The following is an 11,277-nucleotide window of genomic DNA, read 5'->3' as shown; positions in this document are numbered from 1 at the left end:
AAGGGCTTCCCCTTACACTGGTGCCCCATCAAGGCTATTCTCAGCTGCATATGAAGTTGGAGTCCTGGGTAAGTCCATGTATATAGTCTTTCGGTAGTGGTTTAGTCCCTGGAAGCTCTGGTTGGTTGGCATTGTTATTGTTATGTGGTTGCAAGCTCCTTCAACTTTTTCAATACTTCCTCTAATCCCCCCAAGGGATCATGTTCTCAGTTCAGTGGCTTGCTGCTAGCATTGACCTCTGTATTGGACATGCTCTGGATGTGTCTCTCAGGAGAGATCTATATCTGGTCCCTTTCAGCATGCATTTTTTAGCTTCATCGATCTTATCTAGTTTTGGTGACTGTATATATATGGGCCACATGTGGGGCAGTCTCTGAATGGCCATACCTTCAGTCACTGCTCTAAACTTTGCTTGCATATCCCCTCCTATGGATATTATTTTTCCTCTTTTAAGAAGGATTGGAGTATCCACGTTTTGGTCAGCCTTCTTCTTGAGCTTCCTCTTCTCTATGGATTGCATCTTGGGTAACTTGAGCTTTTTTGGCTAATATCCACTTATCATTGAGTGCATACCAAGTATGTTTTTCTTTGACTGGGTTACCTCACTCAGTATGACATTTTCTAGTTCATTCCATTTGCCTATGAATTTCAGGAAGCCATTGTTTTTGATAGCTGAGTAGTATTCCATTGTGTAGATGTACCACATTTATTGAATCCATTCCTCTGTTGAAGGGCATCTGAGTTCTTTCCAGCTTCTGGCTATTATAAATAAGGCTGCTATGAACATTGTGGTGTATGTGTCTTTGTTGTAGCATCTTTTGGGAATATGTTCAGGAGGGGTGTACCTGGGTCCTCAGGTAGTGGAATGTCCTACTTTCTGGGTTGTCAAATCTTATTTTTAATGATGGTTCTTAAATGCTTTAAACTTCCTTTTAGCCCATCACCCACCAGAGGTAATGGGAAAGAAAGGATACTGAGGTAGTGAACCTGTTTAGAAAGCTTCTTTGGAGCAATTCACATCTGTGTTGTCTGGAAATTGACAGTTGAGTTCTCAGGTTGGCAGCAGCAGAACAGTCCACTCACAAACAATTCACTAATATATGAGCAGTCCAGTTCAGTAGAGTTGGGTTAGCAACAGTGGTGACAGACCTAACCTAGACATCCGGGCCTCAGCCTCAGCCTTAGCGTGAGTCAGCATGAGGGGCAGGGCAAACTCCAGGAGCAGTTTTCAGCTGTGCCTCTCTCAGTAATGGGAAGTGTTGCACAACTAGTTCTATAAGCAAGGCAAGCTCAGTCTTGGCCACTGTCAGACAAGTTCTATTTATACCCTCCAAACATTACCTTTCCTCTATAGACTTGCCTTAGCATGTGTCTTAACTCAGCACATGTCTTGCTTAAGTGCATTTGTGTGTCTCAGCTGATATCACTATGCCAATCTTCTGGAGTCCAAGGTAACTCCAAGAAACTGTAGCACACCACAAGAAGTTTTTTTGGTGTATTTCTTTCTATGGAGTCCTGACAATATGCAGCTAAACTATGCAATGTAAGGTGGACCAATACATGTGTGTTATCAAGGAATTCCTCATCACATGTCCTTTCACAAGCTTGCTTTAGCAGAAGATCCTTTCATCTGTGTCTGCTTCAGCTAAATGTTTCTTTATGTGTTTGCCCCAGAAAAACACCATCCAACCAACTTTTCAAAGAATCCTTAATTTCCACTTGGGAATATGTATTGGGAGAAATCCTGGAGGAATTGGATGAAGGTAATATGGATGGATATGATAAAGTTACATTGTACACATATATGAACCATTCAAAAATAAGATTTTAAAGAGGTAATGTTTGTTTCATAGCACAGATCATCATGTAACATATTGTATATTGTATGTATCTTAGGGAGCAGAAGTGTTATATTGTGGTTCATATTTTATGTAAATATAAATTTGTAAAATCAGTTGGTCTTTGATAATTGTATGTATTTATATTAATTATTCATGTATGGTTTTGATCCTTTTATTATACTTTTTTCAAGTATTGATTCCTTATTCTTAGAATTCTTTTTTTAGAATTTTTATTCTTAGAATTAGTCTTAGAATTTCTTATTGTAAGAATTCAGAATATTTACACATTTAAAACTTTGTAATTTAGAGAAGTTGATCAAAATTGCTGAATTATTATAGTTAATTGACTTGCTTTGTCCATATAAAATGTTCTTTTTTCTCCCTAGCATTGAAACATACTTTGCCTAATATAAAGAAGCTGCAGTTTCTCTTGATTTAATACTCTCCCATGCCCCCTCTCTGTGTCTCTGTCTCTCTCTCTGTCTCTCTGTCTCTCTGTCTCTCTCTCTTCTTCTCCCTCTCTCTATTTTGAGATGGAACCCATGCTGGACATTGCTCATGTATCCCCAAGCCTAAGACTAAATAGATCAAGGACGTAGAAGGATACAAAATACTTCTTTTCTACTAAAAGAATATAGCCATAAAATGACCCCTAATGACTTTCTATACTCATAGGTCAGTTACTTGCTCAGCCATCATCAGAGAAGTTCTTTGAAGCAGATAGGGACAAATACAGAGACCCACAACTGGACAAGAAGCAGAGAATGAGAAACCTGGAGACAGATCTAAATGGAATATGTCATATAAATTCTCGTCTCATGACTTAAGGAACTATGAAAAAGAAGAGGTATACAGTTTGTAAGAGCCAATGGAGACTGAATACATGAAAGAAATAAGAGTTTATGGAAACAGTAGAACTGATACATATAGAGAAACTATAGTTCATAAATTTATTTAAATAGTAAATAACAATTTAAAGGAAATTTTTGTTCTTGAAATTCAGATAATTGAGAAAAACAGTGTATTTGTTTATATAACATCTGTTTATAAGTTAATAAAAACAAATTTCAAGTAATGTCCACTGATGTTTCTTATGCAGTTCATAAATATCATTTTATTTTTCTAAAGTTTTCTTATCCCCCTTTAATCTTTTGGATAAAGCTTGGGTAAAGTAAATGATGTTACCTTTTTATAAAGGGGTGAGTAAAATTTTGTGGGATATCATCAGGTAGAAAATAAAATTTTCATGTTGTTAGAGCAATATTTAAGTTAATTTTACAAAAATAGATATGAACTCAACAGATACATTTAGGTTCTTCTTCATATTGCTGAAGACATGTAAGAGCCACTAATAATTATCTTAAAAGAAGGATCAGTTTTTGAAATTTTTCAGAAATAATTTGGTGGCGTATATGATTAAAATTTTAAATTTCCAGAATTACATTATATCTATTACATATCAAAATACTGTAACTAATTGTACTTATGAATTAAATACCCCAAATTTTAATCTTGTCTCAGTTCATGAAATTTAACATATGGATGATTTCTTTGGCATTAAGTATTTACCTTGTGATTAATAACATAGCTTTTAAATCTCTTTAGAGCATTTTTTATTTCTTTGTTTCTCAGTGTATAAATGGCTGGATTTAGGAGAGGTGTAACAACAGAATAAAACACAGCAAGAAATTTGTCCAACCAGGTGATATTGAGGGGCCACACATAGATGAAGATGCAGGGCAGAAAAAGGAGCATCACCACGGTGATGTGGGCAGTGCATGTGGACAGGGCCTTAGATGCTCCAGCTTTAGCACTCCTGTGAACAGTGACAAGGATATATGTGTAGGATATGAGTAACAGAATAAAGCAGGATACAACCACTATCCCACAGTCAGCATTCATTAACATGTCCAAATCATGGGAATCTATGCAGGCAAGCTTGATTACCAGTGGCATGTCACAGAAAAAACTGTCTATTTCCAATGGGCCACAGAGAGGTAGCTGCAGAACTGCTACAAGCTGACTCAAGGCATGCACAAAGCCAACAGTCCAGGATGTCAACACCAATCCAGTGCATCTTCTCAAGTTCATGATGGTGAAATAGTGGAGTGGTTTGCAGATGGCCACATAGCGGTCATAAGCCATCACCAGCAAGAGCACCATCTCTCCTGCAGCAATGCAATGGGCAAAGAAGACCTGGGACATGCATCCTGCAAAGGAAATGGTCTTGTGTTCCCTGAGAAAGTCTGTGATCATTTTTGGAGTGGTAACTGAGGAAAGCCATATATCAACAAATGACAGATTGGCCAACAAGAAGTACATAGGGGAATGGAGATGACGGTCAATGGTTATTAAGAACATGATGACAATGTTTCCTGAAACAATGAGCAGGTAAAGTATCAAAAATATCACAAAGAGCACAACCTGAAGATTCTGTGAGTGAAAAAGTCCCAAAAGCACAAATTCTGACAGCTCAGACTGATTTCCTCCATTCATTTTGTCCTAAGAATCGACCTACAGAGAAAAAAAAGATTTTGAAAGGATGAGGAGGACAAATGGCTTGTAGATTTTGACATTTACCTTGAGAATTAATATCTGTACATCACATAAATGTAGAAAAGTCTTCACTAAATATGAATGACATTACTATTAATGTAAAACCTCATGAGCCATAGTTAATTTTGTGGAGGCAGAGGATCAGATTACATTTATATGAACAATGTTTAAGAAATGTACTCTGTATGGTTGGAAGGAAAAATGTAGGTCACAAGGTGAGAAGTTGCAAATTATAATTGGTTTTGCTTATCAGGAATATCTTACTCTCTAGTTCAGTTTAAACAAACTCTCAATGTGGAACCAACAATTATTCCACTATATGATAAAAATTAACTCATATCCTTAGGTAAATGATTATGAATTACCTTGAATTTCAATGTACAAGGTGTGCTACAGTCTTTCTATTTTTATTACTACAGTTAGTGAGTCCTTTAAACCACAATGTAGTTTTTTATATTACTTTATAGAATTAAAATTTTATCTTATTCTTTTGAAGGAGAAAACCTACAGAATGCTGTATAAGATACTGAAGCACATATTGATTGGAATATGGACATCATGTTCATATTTACCATAAATTAAAATATATCAAGGAACTTATATGGACAACTAAATTTATTAGCAAATTGTCAATACAGATGAATGTAAAAATAGATTAGTTGAACAACAGGACCATTCAGATTCAGACTTGAACATTACATACAGTTTAAGGCTATAATTAAACACATTTATTTTAAATAATATCAATAAAGAACAATGAATCACTACACTGTGGAATATTAGTACCTTTTATCATAAAATATGTATTTACTGTAAACCTATCTATTATTTATCTATTAATCTCTCATCAATTTTTATCAATTATTTATTGATTACTTCTATTACTTGAAAAATGATAATATATCATATTCACATTTAAATAAGTAAATAAATTTGATCTTTGTTAGTTTTGCAGTAATGTGAAGTTAAGCATCCACTAAAAATTAGTTATTTATATTAAAACATAATAGTGTCCTTTTTGACATGCAATATTGACAATACTAAAGCTGAATAGGGATAATATTTACAATTTTTTCTCTTCCTTCAGTAATTCCTTGAGTATTATTTTCAAATTTTGTTTCTTACCTGTTATATCTTTGAAGTTCCTGTGGAGGTGAAGAAGTTGACCTCCCTGTATAGGATGCTATCTTACTTTTCCATTTTCTGAGGAGTCAGAAGCATGCACTAAGGAACAAAGAAATAAATCAGGTAAAATATTTACTTTGGCAAGTGCATATATTAAAGAGTAATCTTTCTTTCTCCGGAACTGAGGACCAAACCCAGGGCCTGGCACTTGCTAGGCAAGTGCTCTACCACTGAGCTAAATCCCCAAACCCGAGTAATCTTTTAACCCAACAGGTTATTTTCTTTAACAAATACATGCCTATTTTCTAAGGAAAATGGCTTGATATTTCACCAAATATGTCTGTGGTACTTGCAAAGGCTGAACAGTAGGAATTCCAACCCAAACACTGCCTGCCAGTATAAAATTTTTCTAAAAATACCATTTTTTCCAATCATGAATAATTTGTAACAATAATAGTCAGGGGCAGGATATTGTGTGCTTGAGAAAGGAATTTCTTAAAAGATATGTATGTGACTTCTCATGAAACATTTGAACAAGAAAAACCATAACATTTAAAAATTAGAGTTTATAAATTAATGTGGAATGGGTATATCACTCTATTAATAGCTATCTACATATAATATATTTAATAGACTTGGCATTCATTTAAAAAGTAGTGAGACTTAGTCAAATCACTATGACCTATTGACATTATAAGCGTGACACAAATATTTTTCTCTTTCAATAGTGTATTATGAATATGTAAGAGAAAATTACATAAGAACACCCTTATGCATTTTATCATAATCACAATATATTATAATTTTTATTATTTTCTTTCTTCATTTTTTAAAGATTTATTTATTTTATGTATATGAGTACACTGTAGCTGTCTTCATACACACCAAAAGAGTGCATCTAATCTCATTACAGATGGCTGTGAGCCACCATGTAGTTGCTGGGAATTGAACTCAGGACCTCTGGAAGAGCAGTCAGTGCTCTTAACCACTGAGCCATCTCTCCAGCCCTCTTTCTTCATTTTTATAGTGCATCTTTAAATAATATTTTGTTCAAAATTATGGGTAATGATTTTACCCTTCAGCTGAACTCTGTGTAAGCAATAGGTATTCTCTCTCTCTCTCTCTCTCTCTCTCTCTCTCTCTCTCTCTCTCTCTCTCTCTTTCTGTATGTGTGTGTGTACATGTGATGATTTTTCCTCAAAATGCCTGTTGTTGGCATTTTCATGAATTTGTAGGCATAAATGACATGCTAAAGTACCAGTTCCTTTTCAGGGATTTAACATCTGTTTCAGGCTTCATGTCTTTTTTTTTCCCAGAACGACCTACATACCTACACAGAATCTTCCATTAAATCATCTTTAGAATTCTCCTTTTCATATGGATGGAATTATTCTAGAAAATACTAATGTTGGCTTTAAGTTTAATAGTTTAGAAAGAGTTGTCCAAGAAAGACTTTTTAGTTACATTTCTAGGGTGGAAATGTGTTTGCTTTGGGACTGGAGACATAGTTCAATGGTTAAGAGGACTGGCTGCTCTTTCATAGGACCTGAATTCAGTCTACAACATCCACATGGTTGTTTCCTACTTTCTGTATCTCCTCTCCAGGCAGATCTGATGTACTCTTCTGACATAATTGCAGTATACAGACATATTATGTGGGCAAAGGCACACATGCATAAAGAAAAAATAAAAATTGAATTCACTGTCCTATAGGGGTAGTATCCTTCCAGTAAGATAATATGCTATAAAACTCTAAAATACTCTCAACATTTGTACTTTTACAGAAATCAAGCATATATTGGAACGTAGACAGTGTATCAGATCTGTGTTGAATGCACATATGTGGTATCAAACATATTCCAGGAGCTCATTGATGGCTCTATTACCTCTCATATTCCTTTTTGTTGTATTCTTGCAATATGAGAGTATTACATCATGTCTTTTTAGATTGGTGACCCATTTTACATCTCTCTCTATCCTGAAATTTGTCCTACATACTGAGCGTATCTGATGTAAAAGGATCTACCCTGTTAAACCGCAGTGACTGTGAAAAGTTGCATGCTGGTTATATGGTTTAGCAGGACAATAAAAATGATCTGATGTAGACATAAACACATTTCAGAGCGCATGCTTCTTTGTGGTGTGGCAACTGATGATAGGCCACAGAATTTTAGATATAGTAGAAGTTAAGAAGGCATGTATTATTTTCCAATCTGTAACAAAGCACAGGAATGATTCTTTTTTTTTTTCCCTTAAGAGTCCTTTATTTATTTTTTTTTTATTAACTTGAGTATTTCTTATATACATTTCGAATGTTATTCCCTTTCCCGGTTTCCGGGCAAACATCCCCCTCCCCCCTCCCCTTCCTTATGGGTGTTCCCCTCCCAACCCTCCCCCCATTGCCGCCCTCCCCCCATAGACTAGTTCACTGGGGGTTCAGTCTTAGCAGGACCCAGGGCTTCCCCTTCCACTGGTGCTCTTACTAGGATATTCATTGCTACATATGGGGTCAGAGTCCAGGGTCAGTCCACGTATAGTCTTTAGGTAGTGGTTTAGTCCCTGGAAGCTCTGGTTGCTTGGCATTGTTGTACTTTTGGGGTCTCGAGCCCCTTCAAGCTCTTCCAGTTCTTTCTCTGATTCCTTCAACAGGGGACCTATTCTCAGTTCAGTGGTTTGCTGCTGGCATTCGCCTCTGTATTTGCTGTATTCTGGCTGTGTCTCTCAGGAGCGATCTACATCCGGCTCCTGTCGGTCTGCACTTCTTTGCTTCATCCATCTTGTCTAATTGGGTGGCTGTATATGTATGGGCCACATGTGGGGCAGGCTCTGAATGGGTGTTCCTTCAGTCTCTGTTTTAATCTTTGCCTCTCCCTTCCCTGCCAAGGGTATTCTTTTTCCAGGAATGATTCTTAACCTCAATCATAGTAGATGCTGGTAAAACAGATACAAGTATATATTTTCAGATTTGTCTTAGGGAAGAGAATTAGGGAGATGATCTAGCTTACCAGACTCCACGTTTTCTCATAGCTCAGACTTTCCTCCTCTGTGCTGTCTACTTGTGGATACCCTCATGTTATGTCGGGAGAATGACATGAAACCACTGTCTGTTGGCCTGGTTTTTATTCAGCATCTGAATCTTTGTCCCATGGGCAAAACTCACTTAGCCTATATACTGAACAAAAGAGAACCCTGTAGATAATTACCTTGGACATCTCTTAGGAGTTTCTTTGTTAAGAATGATACCAAGTACTGCATATTTATGAAATAAAACAGAGATACACATGAAAAGTATGAATAAGTCCAGGATTTAAAATTAGTAAGGTTATATGAATTTTTTCCTTAGCCAACAAATCCATTGATACCTTATTCATAATTGATCAGTAAGAGAAATCATGTATTGTGTGTTCTGTATGACCAAAATAAAGTGATTCTCTAATTCATGGCAGAGGTGTCTCAAATAGGCAGGCAATGCTGATCATATAGAAGTCATATCAGTATATTCTCTGATAATTTACTCTGTTTGAATGTATGTACTTGATTTTCAAATCATTAAGACCTCAGGAGGTATAAAAGAAGAACATTGATATGAATTTTAAACAGATTTATTTTGATTTTTTGCATTTATATACATTTCATATTTAAAACAGCTTTATTATAGCAAATTATATAACTACTATTTAATATATATAATTTGATGACTATTTCATTTAATCTCCTTTTCCTATCTAATAACATTCTTACTCCTGAATCATATTTTGTCTAATATTAAAGTAGCTACTGAAGTTTCCCTTGATGTATGCCATTGTTACATGTACTTCTCAATTTTTCTAGATGGAACCCATGCTGGACACTGCTCATATAGCCAAGAACTAAGACCAGGGACATCAAAGTCTTAGGGGAATCCCAAATACTACTGCTCTAATAAAAGAATATAGTCTTAAAATGACTTCTAATGGTATGCTATACTCATAGATCACTATCTTGCTATTATCATAAAACCTTCTTCCTGCAGCAGATAGGAGCAAATATGGAGACCCACAACTAGACAATGTATATATATATATATATATATATATATAGAGAGAGAGAGAGAGAGAGAGAGAGACATTGAACTCAACCCTAAATAGAATGTCTTTGTGTAATCTCTCCCCTCATGGCTCAGGGAAGTATGGGGAAGAAGATCTGTAAAGATTATGAGAGCCAATGGGTACAGAAGACACCAAGAAAAAAAGGCCCTAAAATATAATAGGATTTATACACATATGGAACTACAGAGATTGTGGCATTATGCACAGGATCTAAGCCATGTAGGGTCTCGGTTCTGAGAAGTATATGCCCCCACCCCAATATATAAGCTATTTCAAATTGACAAACACTCACACAGGAAAAAATAATTTTCTCTAATGGAGTCTCATTTGGTATGCAAACACACTTAAGGATAGTTGCCATACCTAGCAGTAGATGGTCAACACAAATCAAACTCAATGTTATTTTTGAAGTTTATTTTTTTATATATTGCAATAGCAACTTAATTGAAATTAATTACATAATTGTAATTTACCTGGGACTAGGTAGTGTTATTTTTATAGCCTTATTTTATAAATATTGCAAATATTATAATGATGCTTTGAGAATTTATTTTCTTTTATTGGATTTTTTTATTTACATTATAATGTTATTCTCTTTTCCGGTTTCCAGGAGATAAGCTCTCTATCCCATTCCCCTCCCCTTCTTCTATAAGGGTGTTCCCCTCCCCATCCACTCCCCTTCCCCACCCTCGACATTCCCCTAAGCTTTCGGGTTCAGCCTTGGCAGAACCAAGGGCTTCTCCGTCCATTGGTGCCCAACAAGACAATCCTTAGCTACATATGCAGCTGGAGTCATGGGTCAGTCCATGTATAGTCTTTGGGTAGTGGTACAGTCCCTGAGAACTCTGGTTGGTTGTTCTTATGGGGTTGCAAGCTCCTTCATCTCCTTCAGTCTTTTCTCAAATTCCCTCAATAGGGATCCTAGTTCAATGGTTTGCTTCTAGCATTCACCTCTGTATTTGACATGCTGTGGCTGTGTCTCTCAGGAGACAGCTATATCCGGCTCCTGTCAGCACGCACTTCTTAGCTTTTGTGCATATATGTATATGGGCTGTATACCCATTTGAAGTATACTTTTATTATTGTTGTTGTTGCTATTGTATGTTTGCCTAAACCATTTTTTAAACCTTACAGGTCTTTTATTGTACAATATGCTTCCTGACATTGTGTTTTTATGAGATTTCTGTGTGTGCAACTATGTGTGTCTCAGGGTCACCTTTTGAATTTTCTGGCTTTGTTTGGCTTTTTCCCTTTTTTTAAATTTTTTCATGTGTAATTTCTTTGTCCTATTCTGTTTATTTTTATCTTATTTTTATCATTATCATTAACATTATTACTATGTAGTTGCTTGCTTGTTTTCTAATGAAAGAGAAAGGTGTGATTTGCTTGGTCAAGGAGTTTCTGAAAAAGGAAAACCACAACTGGAATATATTTTATATAAAAACATTTTTAATAAAATTATTTTTAATAGAAGATACTTTTCTCTCCATTTATATGTGATGCACACTAATGTTTGAAATAAATTCTCCAGAATGAATTAAATTATTTGTACTTTTTATTCTGTCACATCAATAAATATATATCTGATTTTTGAATAGTACTATTGTTGCTGATAGTCTGTTTTGTCATTCTTGTATTGATCCTAGCCTTAATGACTCAACTATCTC

The 11,277-nt window shown here is 35.5% G+C and overlaps 1 protein-coding gene across 1 annotated transcript; it reads right to left on the bottom strand.

Annotated features, from left to right (window-relative positions):
• Positions 1-3,398: 3,398 nt before the first annotated feature.
• On the bottom strand, positions 3,399-4,337 carry Or4k49 (olfactory receptor family 4 subfamily K member 49). The gene is given in 1 exon segment (NM_001000372.1): positions 3,399-4,337. A coding segment is annotated over 1 exon segment (939 nt).
• Between the last annotated feature and the right edge of the window lie 6,940 nt (positions 4,338-11,277).

The sequence above is a fragment of the Rattus norvegicus genome, chromosome 3 (genome assembly GCF_021556685.1).
Source record: "Rattus norvegicus strain SHRSP/BbbUtx chromosome 3, alternate assembly SHRSP_T2T, whole genome shotgun sequence".
Classification (NCBI taxonomy): domain Eukaryota; kingdom Metazoa; phylum Chordata; class Mammalia; order Rodentia; family Muridae; genus Rattus; species Rattus norvegicus.
This window is presented reverse-complemented; position numbering and strand designations above follow the sequence as displayed.